Source organism: Oncorhynchus keta, unplaced genomic scaffold, assembly GCF_023373465.1.
Source record: "Oncorhynchus keta strain PuntledgeMale-10-30-2019 unplaced genomic scaffold, Oket_V2 Un_contig_17315_pilon_pilon, whole genome shotgun sequence".
NCBI classification, from domain to species: domain Eukaryota; kingdom Metazoa; phylum Chordata; class Actinopteri; order Salmoniformes; family Salmonidae; genus Oncorhynchus; species Oncorhynchus keta.
Window position 1 is genome coordinate 5753 of NW_026280382.1, and position 27844 is coordinate 33596.

General features: G+C 49.0%; 1 protein-coding gene and 2 long non-coding RNA genes across 4 annotated transcripts; 2 read left to right on the forward strand and 1 right to left on the reverse strand.

Moving 5' to 3' along the window:
- Window positions 1-413: 413 nt before the first annotated feature.
- LOC127919648 (conserved oligomeric Golgi complex subunit 1-like) lies at window positions 414-25879 on the forward strand (the record flags this gene model as incomplete). The annotated part of the gene is made up of 12 exons (XM_052503396.1): window positions 414-1300; window positions 1397-1523; window positions 2361-2603; window positions 3336-3708; window positions 4584-5068; window positions 6400-6546; window positions 6697-6858; window positions 10225-10349; window positions 12174-12282; window positions 16467-16576; window positions 21258-21339; window positions 25517-25879. Coding segments are annotated over 12 exons (2991 nt in total), but the record flags the coding sequence as incomplete, so codon positions are not given.
- Window positions 14467-16193, reverse strand: LOC127919643 (uncharacterized). 2 transcript variants are annotated; one of them, XR_008103549.1, is made up of 3 exons: window positions 16162-16193; window positions 15949-16053; window positions 14467-15631 (listed from the first exon to the last, which is right to left on the reverse strand). It is a non-coding gene; the product is annotated as an uncharacterized LOC127919643 (long non-coding RNA). The 2 variants fall into 2 exon arrangements; XR_008103548.1 differs by having other exon boundaries at window positions 15895-16053.
- Window positions 21692-23023, forward strand: LOC127919642 (uncharacterized). Its single transcript, XR_008103547.1, has 3 exons — window positions 21692-21804; window positions 21913-22654; window positions 22948-23023. It is a non-coding gene; the product is annotated as an uncharacterized LOC127919642 (long non-coding RNA).
- Window positions 25880-27844: the final 1965 nt, after the last annotated feature.

Consider the following 27844-nt stretch of genomic DNA (forward strand, 5'->3'; position numbering starts at 1 on the left):
CTTCACAGCTCTCCTACAACAAGATGTCCTACGAGTCCAAATGTTCACATTTCCACATCATCAAACTCATGTTGATGATCACTAGGTTTGATACCCTGGGTTGTCCTGAACACAATGAGCATCATACCCTGGGTTGTCCTGAACACAGTGAGCCTGATACCCTGGGTTGTCCTGAACACAACAAGATGTCCTACGAGTCCAAATGTTCACATTTCCACATCATCAAACTCATGTTGATGATCACTAGGTTTGATACCCTGGGTTGTCCTGAACACAATGAGCATCATACCCTGGGTTGTCCTGAACACAATGAGACTGATACCCCGGGTTGTCCTGAACACAGTGAGCCTCATACCCTGGGTTGTCCTGAACACAATGAGCATCATACCCTGGGTTGTCCTGAACACAATGAGACTGATACCCTGGGTCGTCCTGAACACAATGAGCCTCATACCCTGGGTCGTCCTGAACACAATGAGACTCATACCCTGGGTTGTCCTGAACACAATGAGACTGATACCCTGGGTTGTCCTGAACACAATGAGACTGATACCCTGGGTCGTCCTGAACACAATGAGCCTCATACCCTGGGTCGTCCTGAACACAATGAGCCTCATACCCTGGGTCGTCCTGAACACAATGAGCCTCATACCCTGGGTTGGCCTGAACACAATGAGCCTCATACCCTGGGTCGTCCTGAACACAATGAGCCTCATACCCTGGGTCGTCCTGAACACAATGAGACTCATACCCTGGGTTGTCCTGAACACAATGAGACTGATACCCTGGGTCGTCCTGAACTCAATGAGCCTCATACCCTGGGTCGTCCTGAACACAATGAGACTGATACCCTGGGTCGTCCTGAACACAATGAGACTCATACCCTGGGTCGTCCTGAACACAATGAGCATCATACCCTGGGTTGTCCTGAACACAATCAGACTGATACCCTGGGTTGTCCTGAACACAATGAGCCTGATACCCTGGGTTGTCCTGAACACAGTGAGCCTCATACCCTGGGTTGTCCTGAACACAGTGAGCCTGATACCCTGGGTTGTCCTGAACACAGTGAGCCTCATACCCTGGGTCGTCCTGAACACAATGAGACTGATACCCTGGGTTGTCCTGAACACAGTGAGCCTGATACCCTGGGTTGTCCTGAACACAATGAGCCTCATACCCTGGGTTGTCCTGAACACAGTGAGCCTGATACCCTGGGTTGTCCTGAACACAACAAGATGTCCTACGAGTCCAAATGTTCACATTTCCACATCATCAAACTCATGTTGATGATCACTAGGTTTGATACCCTGGGTTGTCCTGAACACAATGAGCATCATACCCTGGGTTGTCCTGAACACAATGAGACTGATACCCCGGGTTGTCCTGAACACAGTGAGCCTCATACCCTGGGTTGTCCTGAACACAGTGAGCCTGATACCCTGGGTTGTCCTGAACACAGTGAGCCTCATACCCCGGGTTGTCCTGAACACAGTGAGCCTCATACCCCGGGCTGTAACAGAGTGCAGTCTCATACCCTGGGTTGTCCTATCATGTGTATTGTTTCTCCCAGCCTCATACCCTGGGTTGTCCTGAACACAGTTTCTCCCAGCTGTAACAGAGTCAGCAGTCTGGTTAGGGTTGTTATCATGTTGTATTGTTTCTCCCAGCTGTAACAGAGTCAGCAGTCTGGTTAGTCTGTTTCTCCCAGTTCAGCAGTCTGGTTGTTATCATGTTGTATTGTTTCTCCCAGCTGTAACAGAGTCAGCAGTCTGGTTAGGGTTGTTATCATGTTGTATTGTTTCTCCCAGCTGTAACAGAGTCAGCAGTCTGGTTAGGGTTGTTATCATGTTGTATTGTTTCTCCCAGCTGTAACAGAGTCAGCAGTCTGGTTAGGGTTGTTATCATGTTGTATTGTTTCTCCCAGCTGTAACAGAGTCAGCAGTCTGGTTAGGGTTGTTATCATGTTGTATTGTTTCTCCCAGCTGTAACAGAGTCAGCAGTCTGGTTAGGGTTGTTATCATGTTGTATTGTTTCTCCCAGCTGTAACAGAGTCAGCAGTCTGGTTAGGGTTGTTATCATGTTGTATTGTTTCTCCCAGCTGTAACAGAGTCAGCAGTCTGGTTAGGGTTGTTATCATGTTGTATTGTTTCTCCCAGCTGTAACAGAGTCAGCAGTCTGGTTAGGGTTGTTATCATGTTGTATTGTTTCTCCCAGCTGTAACAGAGTCAGCAGTCTGGTTAGGGTTGTTATCATGTTGTATTGTTTCTCCCAGCTGTAACCGAGTCAGCAGTCTGGTTAGGGTTGTTATCATGTTGTATTGTTTCTCCCAGCTGTAACAGAGTCAGCAGTCTGGTTAGGGTTGTTATCATGTTGTATTTGTTTCTCCCAGCTGTAAGGAGGACATCTGTAATGGTGTCAGCAGTCTGCTGGTCTATGTGAACAGTCTGAAGGGCCTAGCCTCCATCAGAGATGCTGTGTGGGACCTCCTCTCCACCGACTCCATCAGTCAACACTGGAGCTTCATCTGCCAGCGGCTGTTAGAGCGCCCCCTAGCGCTGTGGGAGGACTTCCTACAGCAGCTCTTCCTCCAACGCCTGCAGGTAACTAGCTACACTCAGGTCCTGTTTCCAGAACACAGATTAAAGCTAGTCTTAATCTAGGTTTAGATTAACGAGACCCAGGCCTCGTCCTCCGGGCTTTGATTGTGGACGCTTGGAAGGAAGTGTGAGGTGCACCACATTAGTCCTGGAGGAAGTAGCACCTTCTATGGAGAATCTCTGTTGATCAGGCTTTTCAATCTAGGACTAATCTGTGTCCATGTTATAAAATAGAAAGGAGGACAGACAGTTTAGCTGTTGTTGTTCATATTATTCTCTAGTCGTGTGTATTCTATACACCCTGCTCCTCTCATTACATTGAGCTGTTCCCATTCAGACAGTGGGGAACCTTTTAGAAACAGGACAACAGGTTTAACCTGCTGATTTAACTAGCTAGTAGCTACAGCTGACTTCTGTCTTCTAGCTATCTAGTAAACTAATTCTCCTGTCCAGAATAGTTCTAATCTGCTCACTGTGTCTGTCTGTTTCCTCTCCCTCTCTCTCCTTTCCTGTCACTCTCTCATCTCCTTTTCTACCCCCTGCCTTCCATCTTCCTCCCTCCTTTCTATCTCTCCCCTTCTCTCTCTCTCCTTTCCTGTCACTCTCTCATCTCCTTTTCTACCCCCCCGCCTTCCATCTTCCTCCCTCCTTTCTATCTCTCCCCTTCTCTCTATCTTCTGCTCCCTTAATTCTCCCGTTCTCCATCTCCCCCTCTTCTTCCATTCTCTCCCTCAGGCGATCACCCAGGAGGGTACAGAGACTATCTCCACCAGCTGCAGACAGCTCCTCTCCTCTGCCCTTCGAGATCTAGAGGGCCATCCCACCCCTCCAGGCCCCGGTCCACCGGGCTCCAGCCCTCCTCTCCCCAGCCGAGGTGCTCTCTACGAGGCAGACGTGGCCTCCTTCCTGTGGTCCGAGGCCCAGGGGGATCTACTGAGCGACGCGGCCTGGGTCAGTGTATCCCAACGGGGGCCACAGCACCGGAGCGGCCTGGCCATGAAGACTCAGGCCCTGACACCCTGTGTCCAGATCTTCTGTTCATCACTGGATGCTGCTCTCAGAGACAGACTGGATGACCTGCAGCACTACCTGCCCTCTGATAACACAGGTAGGGAGACAGATGGATTACCTGTCCTCTGATAACACAGGTAGGGAGACAGATGGATTACCTGTCCTCTGATAGCACAGGTAGGGAGACAGATGGATTACCTGTCCTCTTACCTGGATTACCTGTCCTCTGATAACACAGGTAGGGAGACAGATGGATTACCTGTCCTCTGATAGCACAGGTAGGGAGACAGGTGGATTACCTGTCCTCTGATAACACAGGTAGGGAGACAGATGGATTACCTGTCCTCTGATAGCACAGGTAGGGAGACAGATGGATTACCTGTCCTCTGATAACACAGGTAGGGAGACAGATGGATTACCTGTCCTCTGATAACACAGGTAGGGAGACAGATGGATTACCTGTCCTCTGATAACACAGGTAGGTATAGACGGATGGATTACCTGTCCTCAACTGCATCTCAAACTCTCTTCTCATTATAGTGGACTCCTTTTGACCAGAGATTCTCCTCCGTCTCCTTCCTCCACTCTACCTCCTCCCCCTCTACTTCATCCTCCTTCTCCTCCTCCACCCCCCCTATACCATCTTCTCTACCTCTACCATCTCCTCTTCCTCCCCCTCTACCACCTCCACCTCCTCTACCTCCCCCTCTTCCTCCTCCTCTACCACCTCTACCATCTCCTCTACCTCCCCCTCTACCACCTCCTCCATCTCCACTTCCTCCCCCTCTACCACCTCCTCCATCTCCTCCTCTACCACCTCCTCCACCTCTCTCTCTACATCCTCTTCTACCACCTCCATCTCCTCTTCCTCCCCCTCTACCACCTCCTCCTCCACCTCCTCTACCTCCCCCTCTTCCTCCTCCTCTACCACCTCCTCCATCTCCTCTTCCTTCTCCTCCTCTTCATCCACAGATCCCCAGGTCCCCTCCGTCTCCTTCACTATAGGCCTCGGCTCTGGGTCCAGTTCTGGTTCCGGTACCGTCTCATCATTCGACCGGTTCACAGACGCCGTGGCGGTAGAGGAGACCCTACGTGAACGCTGTCTGGCATGCGTACGTGACATCATCACCTGCGTGCGCTCTAAACTGGAGGCGGCCTCACCTGTTGGCTCCTCCCCCGGCCCAGCCCGTCTCAGCTCGGTGCTCTTCATGGCCCGCCTCTGTCAGTCCCTCAGCAAGCTCTGCCCCAACCTCAGGCAGTGCATCCTGGGTAAACAGGGCTGTGCTGCAGCTGACCCTGTTACCAAGGGAACACCCCGCCAAAGCAGGAAGTTGGGGAAGGCGGCTGCCAAGGCGACAGAGGTTAGCCCCGCCCAGGCCAAGTGGGCGTGTCTGAAAGAGGAGCTTCTGGTTGTCAGTATGGAAGCATATCGGATATGGAGCTCCGCCCTCTCTAAGGTGAGGGGGTTACTTGGAGGGATAGTTCACCACTAAATCAAAGTTTGTCAGACATTTTCTGGGGCTGTTTAAACATCTCAGAGAATACTGATCCTAGACCAGCTCTATGACTGAATACTGGTCCTTTTAGATTACATGGACAGGGGGACCTGATCCTAGACCAGCTCTATGACTGAATACTGGTCCTTTTAGATTACATGGACAGGGGGACCTAATCCTAGACCAGCTCTATGACTGAATACTGGTCCTATTAGATTACATGGACAGGGGGGACCTGATCCTAGACCAGCTCTATGACTGAATACTGGTCCTATTAGATTACATGGACAGGGGGACCTGATCCTAGACCAGCTCTATGACTGAATACTGGTCCTATTAGATTACATGGACAGGGGGACCTGATCCTAGACCAGCTCTATGACTGAATACTGGTCCTATTAGATTACATGGACAGGGGGACCTGATCCTAGACCAGCTCTATGACTGAATACTGGTCCTATTAGATTACATGGACAGGGGGACCTGATCCTAGACCAGCTCTATGACTGAATACTGGTCCTTTTAGATTACATGGACAGGGGGAACTGATCCTAGACCAGCTCTATGACTGAATACTGGTCCTATTAGATTACATGGACAGGGGGACCTGATCCTAGACCAGCTCTATGACTGAATACTGGTCCTATTAGATTACATGGACAGGGGGACCTGATCCTAGACCAGCTCTATGACTGAATACTGGTCCTATTAGATTACATGGACAGGGGGGACCTGATCCTAGACCAGCTCTGTGACTGAATACTGGTCCTATTAGATTACATGGACAGGGGGACCTGATCCTAGACCAGCTCTATGACTGAATACTGGTCCTATTAGATTACATGGACAGGGGGACCTGATCCTAGACCAGCTCTATGACTGAATACTGGTCCTTTTAGATTACATGGACAGGGGGACCTGATCCTAGACCAGCTCTATGACTGAATACTGGTCCTATTAGATTACATGGACAGGGGGACCTGATCCTAGACCAGCTCTATGACTGAATACTGGTCCTATTAGATTACATGGACAGGGGGGACCTGATCCTAGACCAGCTCTATGACTGAATACTGGTCCTATTAGATTACATGGACAGGGGGACCTGATCCTAGACCAGCTCTCTGGGAGGCTTTGATACAAACAGAGTTTTGTTGTCTAAGAATGTCAGACAAACTTCCAACAATCAGTTTGAAATGAAATCACAACCCAGTCAGTTTAGGCCGAGCCATCCTTCCTTTGTTGTCATGTCTTTTATTACCTTACCCCCTGGTCTCTCTCCTTTCCCCCAGGCGCTGGTGGGTCGGTTTGCGACCTCGCTGCACGCAGAGTCTGCCGGGGCTATCCTAGCAAACGCCACCAACTGGGAGGAGCTAGAGATCCAGGAAGAGGCGGAGTCAGGGAGCAGCGTCACCTCCAAGATCAGACTTCCCGTCCAGGTAAGAGTGATGTTATGACATCATCGCTCAGCTCAGCAGGACCTGACCAGTAGTGTCTCACAGAGAGGAGAGAGGATTTTCAAATAGAAAATTAACACTGAGATGCTGCAATATTATCTCTCTCTCGTCTCTCCCCTCCCCCCTCCATAGCCGTCATGGTTTGTCCAGTCTCTGCTGTTCCACCTGTGTCTGGAGGTGAATGGTGTAGGGGGTCATGCTGTGCCCCGCCCCACCCTACAGGAATTACTACAAGGCTGTATGGACCTGGTGCTGCACCAGTACCAGAACCTCATACACACAGAGCAGGACAAGGTAACACACACACACACACAGCGCAGGACAAGGTAACACACACACACACACACAGCGCAGGACAAGGTAACACACACACACACACAGCGCAGGACAAGGTAACACACACACACACAGCGCAGGACAAGGAAACACACACACACACAGCGCAGGACAAAGTAACACACACACACACAGCGCAGGACAAGGTAACACACACACACACAGCGCAGGACAAGGTAACACACACACACACAGCGCAGGACAAGGTAACACACACACACACAGCGCAGGACAAGGTAACACACACACAGTGCAGGACAAGGTAACACACACACACACAGCGCAGGACAAGGTAACACACACACACACACACAGCGCAGGACAAGGTAACACACACACACACACACAGCGCAGGACAAGGTAACACACACACACACACACAGCGCAGGACAAGGTAACACACACACACACAGCGCAGGACAAGGTAACACACACACACACACAGCGCAGGACAAGGTAACACACACACACACACAGCGCAGGACAAGGTAACACACACACACACAGCGCAGGACAAGGTAACACACACACACACAGCGCAGGACAAGGTAACACACACACACACAGCGCAGGACAAGGTAACACACACACACACACAGCGCAGGACAAGGTAACACACACACACACAGCGCAGGACAAGGTAACACACACACACACACACACACAGCGCAGGACAAGGTAACACACACACACACAGCGCAGGACAAGGTAACACACACACACACACAGCGCAGGACAAGGTAACACACACACACACAGCGCAGGACAAGGTCACACACACACACACAGCGCAGGACAAGGTCACACACACACAGCGCAGGACAAGGTCACACACACACACACAGCGCAGGACAAGGTCACACACACACACACACACAGCGCAGGACAAGGTCACACACACACACACACACAGCGCAGGACAAGGTCACACACACACACACACACAGCGCAGGACAAGGTCACACACACACACACACAGCGCAGGACAAGGTCACAGACACACACACAGCACAGGACAAGGTCACACACACACAGCGCAGGACAAGGTCACACACACACACACAGCGCAGGACAAGGTAACACACACACACAGCGCAGGACAAGGTAACACACACACACAGCGCAGGACAAGGTAACACACACACACAGCGCAGGACAAGGTAACACACACACACACACACAGCGCAGGACAAGGTAACACACACACACACACACACAGCGCAGGACAAGGTAACACACACACACACACAGCGCAGGACAAGGTAACACACACACACACAGCGTAGGACAAGGTAACACACACACACAGCGCAGGACAAGGTAACACACACACACACACACACAGCGCAGGACAAGGTAACACACACAGCGCAGGACAAGGTAACACACACACACAGCACAGGACAAGGTAACACACACACACACACACAGCGCAGGACAAGGTAACACACACAGCGCAGGACAAGGTAACACACACACACAGCACAGGACAAGGTAACACACACACACACACACACACACACAGCGCAGGACAAGGTAACACACACACACAGCGCAGGACAAGGTACACACACACACACACAGCGCAGGACAAGGTAACACACACACACACACACAGCGCAGGACAAGGTAACACACACACACACAGCGCAGGACAAGGTAAACACACACACAGCGCAGGACAAGGTAACACACACACACACACACAGCGTAGGACAAGGTAACACACACACACACACACACAGCGCAGGACAAGGTAACACACACACACACAGCGCAGGACAAGGTAACACACACACACAGCACAGGACAAGGTAACACACACACACACACACACACACACACACAGCGCAGGACAACACACACACACACACACACACACAGCGCAGGACAAGGTAACACACACACACACACACAGCGCAGGACAAGGTAACACACACACACACACACAGCGCAGGACAAGGTAACACACACACACACAGCGCAGGACAAGGTAACACACACAGCGCAGGACAAGGTAACACACACAGCGCAGGACAAGGTAACACACACACAGCGCAGGACAAGGTAACACACACACACACAGCGCAGGACAAGGTAACACACACACACACAGCGCAGGACAAGGTAACACACACACACACAGCGCAGGACAAGGTAACACACACACACACACAGCGCAGGACAAGGTAACACACACACACACACAGCGCAGGACAAGGTAACACACACACACACAGCGCAGGACAAGGTAACACACACACACACAGCGCAGGACAAGGACACACACACACACACACAGCGCAGGACAAGGTAACACACACACACACACACACAGCGCAGGACAAGGTAACACACACACACACACACACAGCGCAGGACAAGGTAACACACACACACACAGCGCAGGACAAGGTAAACACACACACACACACAGCGCAGGACAAGGTAACACACACACAGCGCAGGACAAGGTAACACACACACACACAGCGCAGGACAAGGTAACACACACACACACACACACAGCGCAGGACAAGGTAACACACACACACACACACACAGCGCAGGACAAGGTAACACACACACACACACAGCGCAGGACAAGGTAACACACACACACACACAGCGCAGGACAAGGTAACACACACACACACACACACAGCGCAGGACAAGGTAACACACACACACACACAGCGCAGGACAAGGTCACACACACACACACAGCGCAGGACAAGGTCACACACACACACACACAGCGCAGGACAAGGTAACACACACACACACACAGCGCAGGACAAGGTAACACACACACACACACAGCGCAGGACAAGGTAACACACACACACACACAGCGCAGGACAAGGTAACACACACACACACAGCACAGGACAAGGTAACACACACACACACACAGCGCAGGACAAGGTAACACACACACACACAGCGCAGGACAAGGTAACACACACACACAGCGCAGGACAAGGTAACACACACACACACAGCGCAGGACAAGGTAACACACACACACACAGCGCAGGACAAGGTAACACACACACACACAGCGCAGGACAAGGTAACACACACACACACAGCGCAGGGCAAGGTAACACACACACACACAGCGCAGGGCAAGGTAACACACACACACAGCGCAGGGCAAGGTAACACACACACACACAGCGCAGGACAAGGTAACACACACACACAGCGCAGGACAAGGTAACACACAGGGCTGACACTGTAATCATAGAGCACACCTGGACAATGAAATGAGTTGTCATCCTGAAGAGATGAACACCCCCCCTCTCTCTCTCTCTCCAGGACTGTCTGTTCCCTATGACTCAGAACAGGTCTCTACAGCTGTTATTTGACCTGAGATATCTCACTGCTACCCTGGGTACCAAACTAGAGGATGGCAGGGGCTTCCGCTCTCAACAAGACCCCAGGTACACACACACACACACACACACACACACACACACACACACACACACACACACCTGGTCTCTGGGTTCAGTAACATCCTGGTCTCTCTGTATGTTACAGGGTTCAGTAACATCCTGGTCTCTGTGTGTTACAGGGTTCAGTAACATCCTGGTCTCTGTGTGTTACAGGGTTCAGTAACATCCTGGTCTCTCTGTATGTTACAGGGTTCAGTAACATCCTGGTCTCTGTGTGTTACAGGGTTCAGTAACATCCTGGTATCTCTGTGTGTTACAGGGTTCAGTAACATCCTGGTCTCTCTGTATGTTACAGGGTTCAGTAACATCCTGGTCTCTGTATGTTACAGGGTTCAGTAACATCCTGGTCTCTCTGTATGTTACAGGGTTCAGTAACATCCTGGTCTCTCTGTATGTTACAGGGTTCAGTAACATCCTGGTCTCTGTGTGTTACAGGGTTCAGTAACATCCTGGTCTCTGTATGTTACAGGGTTCAGTAACATCCTGGTCTCTGTGTGTTACAGGGTTCAGTAACATCCTGGTCTCTCTGTATGTTACAGGGTTCAGTAACATCCTGGTCTCTGTATGTTACAGGGTTCAGTAACATCCTGGTCTCTGTGTGTTACAGGGTTCAGTAACATCCTGGTCTCTGTGTGTTACAGGGTTCAGTAACATCCTGGTCTCTCTGTATGTTACAGGGTTCAGTAACATCCTGGTCTCTGTATGTTACAGGGTTCAGTAACATCCTGGTCTCTCTGTATGTTACAGGGTTCAGTAACATCCTGGTCTCTCTGTATGTTACAGGGTTCAGTAACATCCTGGTCTCTCTGTATGTTACAGGGTTCAGTAACATCCTGGTCTCTGTATGTTACAGGGTTCAGTAACATCCTGGTCTCTCTGTATGTTACAGGGTTCAGTAACATCCTGGTCTCTCTGTATGTTACAGGGTTCAGTAACATCCTGGTCTCTCTGTATGTTACAGGGTTCAGTAACATCCTGGTCTCTCTGTATGTTACAGGGTTCAGTAACATCCTGGTCTCTCTGTATGTTACAGGGTTCAGTAACATCCTGGTCTCTCTGTATGTTACAGGGTTCAGTAACATCCTGGTCTCTCTGTATGTTACAGGGTTCAGTAACATCCTGGTCTCTGTGTGTTACAGGGTTCAGTAACATCCTGGTCTCTCTGTATGTTACAGGGTTCAGTAACATCCTGGTCTCTGTATGTTACAGGGTTCAGTAACATCCTGGTCTCTGTGTGTTACAGGATTCAGTAACATCCTGGTCTCTGTGTGTTACAGGGTTCAGTAACATCCTGGTCTCTCTGTATGTTACAGGGTTCAGTAACATCCTGGTCTCTGTATGTTACAGGGTTCAGTAACATCCTGGTCTCTCTATGTTACAGGGTTCAGTAACATCCTGGTCTCTCTGTATGTTACAGGGTTCAGTAACATCCTGGTCTCTCTGTATGTTACAGGGTTCAGTAACATCCTGGTCTCTCTGTATGTTACAGGGTTCAGTAACATCCTGGTCTCTCTGTATGTTACAGGGTTCAGTAACATCCTGGTCTCTCTGTATGTTACAGGGTTCAGTAACATCCTGGTCTCTCTGTATGTTACAGGGTTCAGTAACATCCTGGTCTCTCTGTGTGTTACAGGGTTCAGTAACATCCTGGTCTCTCTGTGTGTTACAGGGTTCAGTAACATCCTGGTCTCTCTGTGTGTTACAGGGTTCAGTAACATCCTGGTCTCTGTGTGTTACAGGGTTCAGTAACATCCTGGTCTCTCTGTGTGTTACAGGGTTCAGTAACATCCTGGTCTCTGTGTGTTACAGGGTCCAGCAGGTGTGTGATTCGCTGGAGAGCTACATTGATCCCTTTGACCTGGATGTGTTCATGCCGCCATTCAACAGCAACCTCAACCGCCTATCACAGAGGAGTTCGGTATGAATAGCCCCGCCCCCTGACACTACTAACATGATTGGAGACTAAAATAAATCATGATAGTCAGTGTAGAGTAGGGTTATCCTGGGTTATCCTGTGTTATTCTGGGTTACCCTGTGTTATTCTGGGTTATCCTGTGTTATTCTGGGTTATCCTGGGTTATTCTGGGTTACCCTGTGTTATTCTGGGTTACCCTGTGTTATTCTGGGTTACCCTGCGTTATTCTGGGTTACCCTGGGTTATTCTGGGTTACCCTGGGTTATCCTGGGTTATTCTGGGTTACCCTGGGTTATTCTGGGTTACCCTGGGTTATTCTGGGTTACCCTGGGTTATTCTGGGTTACCCTGGGTTATCCTGGGTTATTCTGGGTTATTCTGGGTTATTCTGGGTTACCCTGGGTTATTCTGGGTTATTCTGGGTTACCCTGGGTTATTCTGGGTTACCCTGGGTTATCCTGGGTTACCCTGTGTTACCCTGGGTTATTCTGGGTTACCCTGGGTTATTCTGGGTTACCCTGGGTTATTCTGGGTTATTCTGGGTTACCCTGGGTTATTCTGGGTTACCCTGGGTTATTCTGGGTTACCCTGGGTTATTCTGGGTTACCCTGGGTTACCCTGTGTTACCCTGGGTTATTCTGGGTTACCCTGGGTTATTCTGGGTTACCCTGGGTTATTCTGGGTTATTCTGGGTTACCCTGGGTTATTCTGGGTTACCCTGGGTTACCCTGTGTTATTCTGGGTTATTCTGGGTTACCCTGGGTTACCCTGGGTTACCCTGGGTTATTCTGGGTTACCCTGGGTTATTCTGGGTTACCCTGTGTTATCCTGGATTACCCTGTGTTATCCTGGGTTATTCTGGGTTACCCTGATTTATCCTGTGTTACCCTGGGTTATTCTGGGTTATCCTGGGTTATCCTGGGTTACCCTGATTTATCGTGTGTTACCCTGGGTTATCCTGGGTTATTCTGGGTTACCCTGATTTATCCTGGGTTATTCTGGGTTACCCTGATTTATCATGTGTTACCCTGGGTTATTCTGGGTTACCCTGGGTTATCCTGGGTTATTCTGGGTTATCCTGGGTTACCCTGATTTATCCACTGTGTATTGATCGTTCAGTAACTTTGGTTACAATTTGTATTTCTCTGAGGTGCTGTTCGGGATTCAGATGTTGTATTGACGTTGTGATCATTTATGTGGTGTGTTTATATTGTACGATTGTGGTGTTTTTGGTTGCGTTAAGGTTGTTGTGCTAACTTTGCGATAATGTTGTCATAACATTTAAAAGGGAATTTCCAGGTCAACAAAACAAAACAAAAAAAGAAGAGAGAAATTGTTGATAGTAACGGAGAAAATGTCCAACTTCGGCCTCTTCTCTGAGAAGGCTGTTATATCATAATGACACAGCACCAAATGTTCTGTAAACACCGGCTGAGAGGCTCGTAGGATTTCACAGTGTTACAGATCAGTGTTACAGATCACAGTGTTACAGATCACAGCCGCTACAGATCACAGTGTTACAGATCACAGTGTTACAGATCACAGTGTTACAGATCACAGCCGCTACAGATCACAGTGTTACAGATCACAGCCGCTACAGATCACAGCCGCTACAGATCACAGCCGTTACAGATCACAGTGTTACAGATCAGTGTTACAGATCACAGCCGTTACAGATCACAGCCGTTACAGATCACAGTGTTACAGATCACAGTGTTACAGATCAGTGTTACAGATCACAGCCGTTACAGATCACAGTGTTACAGATCACAGCCGATACAGATCACAGCCGCTACAGATCACAGCCGCTACAGATCACAGCCGCTACAGATCACAGCCGCTACAGATCACAGCCGCTACAGATCACAGCCGCTACAGATCACAGTGTTACAGATCACAGTGTTACAGATCACAGCCGCTACAGATCACAGTGTTACAGATCACAGCCGCTACAGATCACAGCCGCTACAGATCATAGCCGTTACAGATCACAGCCGCTACAGATCACAGCCGCTACAGATCACAGCCGCTACAGATCACAGTGTTACAGATCAGTGTTACAGATCATAGCCGTTACAGATCACAGCCGCTACAGATCACAGCCGATACAGATCATAGCCGCTACAGATCACAGCCGCTACAGATCACAGCCGCTACAGATCACAGTGTTACAGATCAGTGTTACAGATCAGTGTTACAGATCAGTGTTACAGATCAGTGTTACAGATCACAGTGTTACAGATCACAGCCGCTACAGATCACAGTGTTACAGATCAGTGTTACAGATCAGTGTTACAGATCATTGTTACAGATCACAGCCGCTACAGATCACAGCCGCTACAGATCACAGCCGCTACAGATCACAGTGTTACAGATCAGTGTTACAGATCATAGCCGTTACAGATCATAGCCGCTACAGATCACAGCCGCTACAGATCACAGCCGATACAGATCACAGCCGCTACAGATCACAGCCGCTACAGATCACAGCCGCTACAGATCACAGCCGTTACAGATCACAGCTGTTACAGATCACAGTTACAGATCAGTGTTACAGATCACAGTGTTACAGATCACAGCCGCTACAGATCACAGGGTTACAGATCACAGCCGCTACAGATCACAGCCGCTACAGATCACAGCCGCTACAGATCACAGGGTTACAGATCACAGCCGTTACAGATCACAGCCGTTACAGATCAGTGTTACAGATCAGTGTTACAGATCAGTGTTACAGATCACAGCCGCTACAGATCAGTGTTACAGATCACAGCCGCTACAGATCAGTGTTACAGATCACAGCCGCTACAGATCACAGTGTTACAGATCACAGTGTTACAGATCACAGCCGCTACAGATCACAGGGTTACAGATCACAGCCGCTACAGATCACAGCCGCTACAGATCACAGCCGCTACAGATCACAGGGTTACAGATCACAGCCGCTACAGATCAGTACAACCCTCCTCACATCCTGTACAACCCTCCTCACATCCTGTAAAACCACAACACTGGAAATCATGGAGTCTAGTGACCAACTCACATCCTGTACAACCACAACACTGGAAATCATGGAGTCTAGTGACCATCAACTCACATCCTCTACAACCACAACACAGGAAATCATGGAGTCTAGTGACCAACTCACATCCTCTACAACCACAACACTGGAAATCATGGAGTCTAGTGACCATCAACTCACATCCTCTACAACCACAACACTGGAAATCATGGAGTCTAGTGACCACCAACTCACATCCTCTACAACCACAACACTGGAAATCATGGAGTCTAGTGACCAACTCACATCCTCTACAACCACAACACTGGAAATCATGGAGTCTAGTGACCAACTCACATCCTCTACAACCACAACACTGGAGATCATGGAGTCTAGTGACCATCAACTCACATCCTCTACAACCACAACACTGGAGATCATGGAGTCTAGTGACCATCAACTCACATCCTCTACAACCACAACACTGGAAATCATGGAGTCTAGTGACCGTCAACTCACATCCTCTACAACCACAACACTGGAGATCATGGAGTCTAGTGACCACCAACTCACATCCTCTACAACCACAACACTGGAAATCATGAGTCTAGTGACCAACTCACATCCTCTACAACCACAACACTGGAAATCATGGAGTCTAGTGACCACCAACTCACATCCTCTACAACCACAACACTGGAAATCATGGAGTCTAGTGACCATCAACTCACATCCTCTACAACCACAACACTGGAAATCATGGAGTCTAGTGACCTTCAACTCACATCCTCTACAACCACAACACTGGAAATCATGGAGTCTCGTGACCATCAACTCACATCCTCTACAACCACAACACAGGAAATCATGGAGTCTAGTGACCATCAACTCACATCCTCTACAACCACAACACTGGAAATCCCACATTCGAAACACAATATGTTAAAGCCCTGTGTTAATGTCTTAATGTCCCCATTCCAAACCCTGTTAATGACTTAATTATCTTTAACTGTCCCCATTCCAAACCCTGTGTTAATGACGTAATTATCTTTAACTGTCCCCATTCCAAACACCGTGTTAATGACTTAATTATCTTTAACTGTCCCCATTCCAAACACCGTGTTAATGACTTAATTCTCTTTAACTGTCCCCATTCCAAACACTGTGTTAATGTTGTGTGGTTCCAGGTGTTGTTGGGGTTGTTGACGGGGACAGAGAAGCAGTTTGTTTCCCGTGGTAACAGCGCGGCCTCTCAGGAACCCTACAACATCCTGCCGCTGGCCAGCACCCAGATCAGGTGACTACACACACCAGCACCCAGATCAGGTGACTACACACACCAGCACCCAGATCAGGTGACTACACACACCAGGACCCAGATCAGGTGACTACACACACCAGCACCCAGATCAGGTGACTACACACACCAGGACACACACCAGCACCCAGATCAGGTGACTACACACACCAGCACCCAGATAACAATAATACTAATAATATAAGCCATTTAGCAGACGCTCTTATCAGGTGACTACACACACCAGCACCCAGATCAGGTGACTACACACACCAGCACCCAGATCAGGTGACTACACACACCAGCACCCAGATCAGGTGACTACACACACCAGCACCCAGATCAGGTGACTACACACACCAGCACCCAGATCAGGTGACTACACACACCAGCACCCAGATCAGGTGACTACACACACCAGCACCCAGATCAGGTGACTACACACACCAGCACCCAGATCAGGTGACTACACACACCAGCACCCAGATCAGCTGACTACACACACCAGCACCCAGATCAGGTGACTACACACACCAGCACCCAGATCAGCTGACTACACACACCAGCACCCAGATCAGCTGACTACACACACCAGCACCCAGATCAGGTGACTACACACACACCAGCACCCAGATCAGGTGACTACACACACCAGCACCCAGATCAGGTGACTACACACACCAGCACCCAGATCAGGTGACTACACACACCAGCACACACACCCAGACTCAGGTGACTACACACAGCACCCAGATCAGGTGACTACACACACCCAGACCAGGTGACTACACACACCAGGACACACACCAGCACCCAGATCAGGTGACTACACACACCAGGACACACACCAGGTGACTACACACACCAGGACACACACCAGCACCCAGATCAGGTGACAACACACACCAGGACACACACCAGCACCCAGATCAGGTGACTACACACACCAGGACACACACCAGGTGACAACACACACCAGGACACACACCAGCACCCAGATCAGGTGACAACACACACCAGGACACACACCCAGATCAGGTGACAACACACACCAGGACACACACCAGCACCCAGATCAGGTGACAACACACACCAGGACACACACCAGCACCCAGATCAGGTGACTACACACACCAGGACACACACCAGCACCCAGATCAGGTGACTACACACACCAGGACACACACCAGCACCCAGATCAGGTGACAACACACACCAGGACACACACCCAGATCAGGTGACTACACACACCAGGACACACACCAGCACCCAGATCAGGTGACTACACACACCAGGACACACACCAGCACCCAGATCAGGTGACTACACACACCAGCACCCAGATCAGGTGACTACACACACCAGCACCCAGATCAGGTGACTACACACACCAGCACCCAGATCAGGTGACTACACACACCAGGACACACACCAGCACCCAGATCAGGTGACACCACACACCAGGACACACACCAGCACCCAGATCAGGTGACTACACACACCAGGACACACACCAGCACCCAGATCAGGTGACTACACACACCAGCACCCAGATCAGGTGACTACACACACCAGCACCCAGATCAGGTGACAACACACACCAGCACCCAGATCAGGTGACTACACACACCAGCACCCAGATCAGGTGACTACACACACCAGCACCCAGATCAGGTGACTACACACACCAGCACCCAGATCAGGTGACTACACACACCAGCACCCAGATCAGGTGACTACACACACCAGCACCCAGATCAGGTGACTACACACACCAGGACCCAGATCAGGTGACACACACCAGCACCCAGATCAGGTGACTACACACACCAGCACCCAGATCAGGTGACTACACACACCAGCACCCAGATCAGCTGACTACACACACCAGCACCCAGATCAGGAGACTACACACACCAGGACACACACCAGCACCCAGATCAGCTGACTACACACACCAGCACCCAGATCAGCTGACTACACACACCAGCACCCAGATCAGGTGACTACGCACACCAGCACCCAGATCAGGTGACTACACAGACCAGGACACACACCAGCACCCAGATCAGGTGACTACACACACCAGCACCCAGATCAGGTGACTACACACACCAGCACCCAGATCAGGTGACAACACACACCAGCACCCAGATCAGGTGACTACACACCAGGACACACACCAGCACCCAGATCAGGTGACAACACACACCAGCACCCAGATCAGGTGACTACACACACCAGGACACACACCAGCACCCAGATCAGGTGACTACACACACCAGCACCCAGATCAGGTGACTACACACACCAGCACCCAGATAATAATAATAATAATAATATAAGCCATTTAGCAGACGCTTTTATCAGGTGACTACACACACCAGCACCCAGATCAGGTGACTACACACACCAGCACCCAGATCAGGTGACTACACACACCAGCACCCAGATCAGGTGACTACACACACCAGCACCCAGATCAGGTGACTACACACACCAGCACCCAGATCAGGTGACTACACAGACCAGGACACACACCAGCACCCAGATCAGGTGACACCACACACCAGCACCCAGATCAGGTGACTACACACACCAGCACCCAGATCAGGTGACTACACACACCAGCACCCAGATCAGGTGACTACACACACCAGCACCCAGATCAGGTGACTACACACACCAGCACCCAGATCAGGTGACTACACACACCAGCGCCCAGATCAGGTGACTACACACACCAGCGCCCAGATCAGGTGACTACACACACCAGCGCCCAGATCAGGTGACTACACACACCAGCGCCCAGATCAGGTGACTACACACACCAGGACCCAGATCAGGTGACTACACAGACCAGGACACACACCAGCACCCAGATCAGGTGACTACACACACCAGCACCCAGATCAGGTGACTACACACACCAGCACCCAGATCAGGTGACTACACAGACCAGGACAGGTGACACACCAGCACCCAGATCAGGTGACAACACACACCAGGACACACACCAGCACCCAGATCAGGTGACTACACACACCAGCACCCAGATCAGGTGACGACACACACCAGGACACACACCAGCACCCAGATCAGGTGACTACACACACCAGCACCCAGATCAGGTGACTACACACACCAGCACCCAGATCAGGTGACTACACACACCAGCACCCAGATCAGGTGACTACACACACCAGCACCCAGATCAGGTGACTACACACACCAGCACCCAGATCAGGTGACTACACACACCAGCACCCAGATCAGGTGACTACACACACCAGCACCCAGATCAGGTGACTACACACACCAGCACCCAGATCAGGTGACTACACACACCAGCACCCAGATCAGGTGACTACACACACCAGCACCCAGATCAGGTGACACACACCAGCACCCAGATCAGGTGACAGGTGACACACACCATCACCCAGATCAGGTGACTACACACACCAGCACCCAGATCAGGTGACTACACACACCAGCACCCAGATCAGGTGACTACACACACCAGCACCCAGATCAGGTGACTACACACACCAGCACCCAGATCAGGTGACTACACACACCAGCACCCAGATCAGGTGACTACACACACCAGCACCCAGATCAGGTGACTACACACACCAGCACCCAGATCAGGTGACTACACACACCAGCACCCAGATCAGGTGACTACACACACCAGCACCCAGATCAGGTGACTACACACACCAGCACCCAGATCAGGTGACTACACACACCAGCACCCAGATCAGGTGACTACACACACCAGCACCCAGATCAGGTGACTACACACACCAGCACCCAGATCAGGTGACTACACACACCAGCACCCAGATCAGGTGACTACACACACCAGCACCCAGATCAGGTGACTACACACACCAGGACACACACCAGCACCCAGATCAGGTGACTACACACACCAGCACCCAGATCAGGTGACTACACACACCAGCACCCAGATCAGGTGACACACACCAGCACCCAGATCAGGTGACAACACACACCAGCACCCAGATCAGGTGACTACACACACCAGCACCCAGATCAGGTGACTACACACACCAGCACCCAGATCAGGTGACTACACACACCAGCACCCAGATCAGGTGACTACACACACCAGCACCCAGATCAGGTGACGACACACACCAGCACCCAGATCAGGTGACAACACACACCAGCACCCAGATCAGGTGACTACACACACCAGCACCCAGATCAGGTGACTACACACACCAGCACCCAGATCAGGTGACGACACACACCAGGACACGCATTCATTAATAAAAAGTGTCTCTGAATAGGAGTTCTGATATTGGGTCACTGGACAGGTGGGAACTGATCCTAGACCAGTTCTGACTGAATACTGGTCCTATTAGATTACATGGACAGGGAGACCTGATCCTAGACCAGCTCTATGACTGAATACTGGTCCTATTAGATTACATGGACAGGGAGACCTGATCCTAGACCAGCTCTATGACTGAATACTGGTCCTATTAGATTACATGGACAGAGGGACCTGATCCTAGACCAGCACTTTTACCTTGAGATGCCTTATGAGTAGGCTACAGGTCCATTAGTATTATAGCCCAGTACCCTGTCTATAGGCTACATGTCCAGAACTATTTTAACCCAGTACCCTGTCTCTGTTCTCCAGGTTTGGGCTGTTACCTCTGAGCATGACCAACTCCCGTAAAACCAAGTCCTCCACACAGGGAACTGACATCACACGCCCACTGGTGAGTCACATGGACAGACGAGCGGGGGGGTGTTGGGGGAGGACGGACGGACCGGGTGGGGGGGTGTTGGGGGAGGACGGACGGACCGGCGGGGGGGCTGTTTGGGGAGGGGTAGGACGGACGGACTGGCGGGGGGGGGGAGGACGGGGTCTGAGGTTGAACATATAGCTGAGGTTTTCATATAAGCCTGCCTGTATGAATGTCAACCTCACCTCAAGTTTCAGTCTGTTGTTAACCTTGGCCATGGCTGTTGAATTCCTACAATGTGTATCATGATGTTTTATGTTTGCTTTTCCAGCTGTTTTGAGGGCAACAGACCCAGGACAGCAGCAACAGGTCATTGTGTGTGTGGGAGGTATCTTTAGTGTGTGTGGGTGGTATCTTTAGTGTGTGTGGGTGGTATCTTTAGTGTGTGTGGGTGGTATCTTTAGTGTGTGTGGGTGGTATCTTTAGTGTGTGTGGGTGGTATCTTTAGTGTGTTTGGGTGCTATCTTTAGTGTGTGGGTGGTATCTTTAGTGTGTGTGGGTGGTATCTTTAGTGTGTGTGGGTGGTATCTTTAGTGTGTGTGGGAGGTATCTTTAGTGTGTGTGGGTGGTATCTTTAGTGTGTGTGGGTGGTATCTTTAGTGTGTGTGGGTGGTATCTTTAGTGTGTGTGGGTGGTATCTTTAGTGTGTGTGGGTGGTATCTTTAGTGTGTGTGGGTGGTATCTTTAGTGTGTGTGTGGGTGGTATCTTTAGTGTGTGTGTGTGTGTGGGTGGTATCTTTAGTGTGTGTGTGGGTGGTGGTATCTTTAGTGTGGGTGAGTATCTTTAGTGTGTGTGGTGGTATCTTTAGTGTGTGTAGTGTCTTTAGTGTGTGTGGTGGTATCTTTAGTGTGTGGTGGTATCTTTAGTGTGTGTGGTGGTATCTTTAGTGTGTGTAGTGTCTTTAGTGTGTGTGGTGGTATCTTTAGTGTGTGTAGTGTCATTAGTGTGTGTAGTGTCTTTAGTGGTATCTTTAGTGTGTGTGTGTGGGGTGGTATCTTTAGTGTGTGGGGTGGTATCTTTAGTGTGTGTGTGTGGGGTGGTATCTTTAGTGTGTGTGGGGTGGTATCTTTAGTGTGTGTAGTGTCTTTAGTGTGTGTGGGGTGGTATCTTTAGTGTGTGTGGTGGTATCTTTAGTGTGTGTGGTGGTATCTTTAGTGTGTGTAGTGTCTTTAGTGTGTGTGTAGTGTCTTTAGTGTGTGTGGGGTGGTATCTTTAGTGTGTGTGGTGGTATCTTTAGTGTGTGTAGTGTCTTTAGTGTGTGTGGGGTGGTATCTTTAGTGTGTGTGGGTGGTATCTTTAGTGTGTGTGTGGGTGGTGGTATCTTTAGTGTGTGTGGTGGTATCTTTAGTGTGTGTGGTGGTATCTTTAGTGTGTGTGGTGGTATCTTTAGTGTGTGTGGTGGTATCTTTAGTGTGTGTAGTGGTATCTTTAGTGTGTGTGGGGTGGTATCTTTAGTGTGTGTGGGTGGTATCTTTAGTGTGTGTGTGGGTGGTGGTATCTTTAGTGTGTGTGGGTGGTGGTATCTTTAGTGTGTGTGGTGGTATCTTTAGTGTGTGTGGTGGTATCTTTAGTGTGTGTAGTGGTATCTTTAGTGTGTGTAGTGTCTTTAGTGTGTGTGGGGTGGTATCTTTAGTGTGTGTGGTGGTATCTTTAGTGTGTGTGGGTGGTATCTTTAGTGTGTGTGGGGTGGTATCTTTAGTGTGTGTGGGGTGGTATCTTTAGTGTGTGTGGTGGTATCTTTAGTGTGTGTGGTGGTATCTTTAGTGTGTGTGGTGACTGGTATCTTTAGTGTGTGTGGGTGGTATCTTTAGTGTGTGTGTGGGTGGTGGTATCTTTAGTGTGTGTGGTGGTATCTTTAGTGTGTGGTGGTATCTTTAGTGTGTGTGGTGGTATCTTTAGTGTGTGTAGTGTCTTTAGTGTGTGTGGTGGTATCTTTAGTGTGTGTAGTGTCATTAGTGTGTGTAGTGTCTTTAGTGTGTGTGTGTGTGGGGTGGTATCTTTAGTGTGTGTGTGGGGGTGGTATCTTTAGTGTGTGGGGTGGTATCTTTAGTGTGTGTGGGGTGGTATCTTTAGTGTGTGTGTGAGGACGTGGTATCTTTAGTGTGTGTTGTATCTTTAGTGTGTGTAGGTGTATCTTTAGTGTGTGTGGGGTGGTATCTTTAGTGTGTGTGGTGGTATCTTTAGTGTGTGTAGTGTCTTTAGTGTGTGTGGGGTGGTATCTTTAGTGTGTGTGGTGGTATCTTTAGTGTGTGTAGTGTCTTTAGTGTGTGTGGGGTGGTATCTTTAGTGTGTGTGGGTGGTATCTTTAGTGTGTGTGTGGGTGGTGGTATCTTTAGTGTGTGTGGTGGTATCTTTAGTGTGTGTGGTGGTATCTTTAGTGTGTGTGGTGGTATCTTTAGTGTGTGTGGTGGTATCTTTAGTGTGTGTAGTGGTATCTTTAGTGTGTGTGGGTGGTATCTTTAGTGGGTGGTGGTATCTTTAGTGTGTGTGGGTGGTGGTATCTTTAGTGTGTGTGTGGTGGTATCTTTAGTGTGTGTGGTGGTATCTTTAGTGTGTGTAGTGGTATCTTTAGTGTGTGTGTAGTGTCTTTAGTGTGTGTGGGGTGGTATCTTTAGTGTGTGTGGTGGTATCTTTAGTGTGTGTGGTGGTATCTTTAGTGTGTGTAGTGTCTTTAGTGTGTGTGGGGTGGTATCTTTAGTGTGTGTGGTGGTATCTTTAGTGTGTGTAGTGTCTTTAGTGTGTGTGGGGTGGTATCTTTAGTGTGTGTGGTGTCTTTAGTGTGTGTGGGGTGGTATCTTTAGTGTGTGTGGGGTGGTATCTTTAGTGTGTGTGGGGTGGTATCTTTAGTGTGTGTGGTGGTATCTTTAGTGTGTGTGGTGGTATCTTTAGTGTGTGTGGTGGTATCTTTAGTGTGTGTGGTGGTATCTTTAGTGTGTGTGTGGTGGTATCTTTAGTGTGTGTGGTGGTATCTTTAGTGTGTGTGGTGGTATCTTTAGTGTGTGTGGTGGTATCTTTAGTGTGTGTAGTGTCTTTAGTTATCTATCTTTAATGTGTTATATTCTATGTGCCATGAAGTGTTTTTGCAGTGGGGAGGTTTGCAGTGGGGAGGTTTGCAGTGGGGAGGTTTGCAGTGGGGAGGTTTGCAGTTTGCTAAGCCAACTTCTATTTTTCCTGCGTTTGGTTTTTAACGTGGCTTCGGTTTGGTTTGATGTTGCCTCAGATCGCTAACTAACGAGAACATGTGATCAGTGTCCTCAATGCCATCCTATTCCCTGTATAGTACACTGTTTTTGAGCCCTGTGGGTTTTGCTGACGGCTAACCTGGTTTCACGCTGTCTGCCGGGATCTGCAGTCAATTTGATATTCGATTCATGAATCGGCAATGTTCCTATTTTTTTATCTAAGAGGATTTTTCAATTCTCCTCAACTGATTTTTGTAGTGACGTGGATTTGACCTCCACCCTGCCTCACACCATTCCAAACCGTATCTGTGACCAGACAAACAGCGAGTGTTCCAAACAGCGAGTGTTCCAAACTGTATCTGTGACCAGACAAACAGCGAGTGTTCCAAACAGCGAGTGTTCCAAACAGCGAGTGTTCCAAACAGCGAGTGTTCCAAACAGCGAGTGTTCCAAACAGCGAGTGTTCCAAACAGCGAGTGTTCCAAACAGCGAGTGTTCCAAACAGCGAGTGTTCCGAACAGCGAGTGTTCCAAACAGCGAGTGTTCCAAACAGCGAGTGTTCCAAACCGTATCTGTGACCAGACAAACAGCGAGTGTTTTCCCATCAATTTTCCATGGGGGTGCATCTCAATACTCTGACGTGGCTTCCTCTCATTGTCTCCTCGCCTTCATCTGCACTGATCTGAACGAACAAAACAAAGGAAGCCGACCCGCTTCCTTGCTTATTAGGGAGGAGACAAGGACATGAGGCCAGGGTCGAGTTCATGTCACGCACACTATGGAAAACATTAGTTCAGGTAGTCTTTCTCTAATTCTCTCAGTCCAGGTAGTCTCTCTCCATTTCAGTTTCAAACCGTTATCTTCTGTATAGTGCCTAATGAACATCACCAAGTTCTGACTGTTAAGTCATTCACCCCATATCTGTTGTTTTAAATCCTCTCCTCCATTTCTCTCTCCCCTCCTATAGGCCTCACCCACCTGTAAACCCGCCCATGACGACACCTTCCGCCCTGGCAACCTGTTCAGACAGCTAGCCAATCAGGAGGAGGAGCCCGTGGCGCCGCCGTCGCTATTCAAGCTGGGCTGGCTCTCTGGCATGTCCAAATAAGGGGCCATGTCCCTAATGACATTCTCTATTCCCACTATGTAGTGCACTACTTTTGACAAGGACCTATGGGAACTGTTCCCACTATATAGGGAACAGGGTGCCATTTAACACTGAACCCAAATAAGGAGTGTGTCTGTTTGTATTCTTTAAACACCTTGTACTGTACAGAGACTGTTAGCAGATATGGATCAATATTACAGTATGAACAGAATATTAATGAGATTGTGTTGATGTGTGATTCATTTCATTAATATAGTGGAGATAATGTTTTAGTATATACCTGACCGCTGTCTGGGTCCTGCTGATAGTCACACATACACACAGTACACACACACACACACACACACACACATACAGACAGTACACACACACACACACATACAGTACACCCAGACAGACAGACAGACAGACAGACAGACAGACAGACAGACAGACAGACAGACAGACAGACAGACAGACAGAGTGTTGGAACCAGACAGACAGACAGACAGACAGACAGACAGACAGACAGACAGACAGACAGACAGTGTTGGAACAGACAGACAGACAGACAGACAGACAGACAGACAGACAGACAGACAGACAGACAGACAGACAGACAGTGTTGGAACCAGACAGACAGACAGACAGACAGAACAGACAGACAGACAGAGTGTTGGAACCAGACAGACAGACAGACAGACAGACAGAGTGTTGGAACCAGACAGACAGACAGAGTGTTGGAACCAGACAGACAGACAGAGTGTTGGAACCAGACAGACAGACATAGTGTTGGAACCAGACAGACAGAGAGACAGTGTTGGAACCAGACAGACAGACAGACAGAGTGTTGGAACCAGACAGACAGACAGAGTGTTGGAACCAGACAGACAGACAGAAATGATGTAAGACATATGAACAATACACCACCTACAGAGGGACATGTGAGACTTACAAACACACACAAATATAAAATACATTTTGCAGACTGGTAACGATAACTGTTATCTATCTAGTTGAAGACTGGTAATGATAACTGTTATCTATCTAGTTCAAGACTGGTAACTATAAGTGTTATCTATCTAATGCAGACTGGTAACGATAACTGTTATCTATCTAGTTGAAGACTGGTAACGATAACTGTTATCTATCTAGTTGCAGACTGGTAACGATAACTGTTATCTATCTAATGCAGACTGGTAACGATAACTGTTATCTATCTAGTTGCAGACTGGTAACGATAACTGTTATCTATCTAGTTGCAGACTGGTAACGATAACTGTTATCTATCTAATTACAGACTGGTAATGATAACTGTTATCTATCTAGTTGCAGACTGGTAACGATAACTGTTATCTATCTAATTACATACTGGTAACGATAACTGTTATCTATCTAGTTGCAGACTGGTAACAACTGTTATCTCTCTGGCTTTCCATTTCCTTCTAACAGTCATATTCCTCTTCACGTTCCATTTGTGGCTCTTCCAGATGTATATATTTCTGATGTAGTAGTATTTTTTTATTTCACCTTCATTTAACCAGGTAGGCTAGTTGAGAACACCTTTATTTAACCAGGTAGGCTAGTTGAGAACACCTTTATTTAACCAGGTAGGCTAGTTGAGAACACCTTTATTTAACCAGGTAGGCGAGTTGAGAACACCTTTATTTAACCAGGTAGGCTAGTTGAGAAAGCATAGCAGTGTGAACAGACAACACAGAGTTACACATGGAGTAAACAATTAACAAGTCAATAACACAGTAGAAAAAAAGGGGAGTCTATATACAATGTGTGCAAAAGGCATGAGGAGGTAGGTGAATAATTACAATATTGCAGATTAAGACTGGAGTGATAAATGATCAGATTATGTACAGGTAGAGATATTGGTGTGCAAAAGAGCAGAAAAGTAAATAAATAACTGTGGGGATGAGGTAGGTGAAAATGGGTGGGCTATTTACCAATAGATTATGGACAGCTGCAGCGATCGGTTAGCTGCTCAGATAGCTGATGTTTGAAGTTGGTGAGGGAGATAAAAGTCTCCAACTTCAGCGATTTTTGCAATTCGTTCCAGTCACAGGCAGCAGAGTACTGGAACGAAAGGCGGCCAAATGAGGTGTTTGCTTTAGGGATGATCAGTGAGATACACCTGCTGGAGCACGTGCTACGGATGGGTGTTGCCATCGTGACCAGTGAACTGAGATAAGGCGG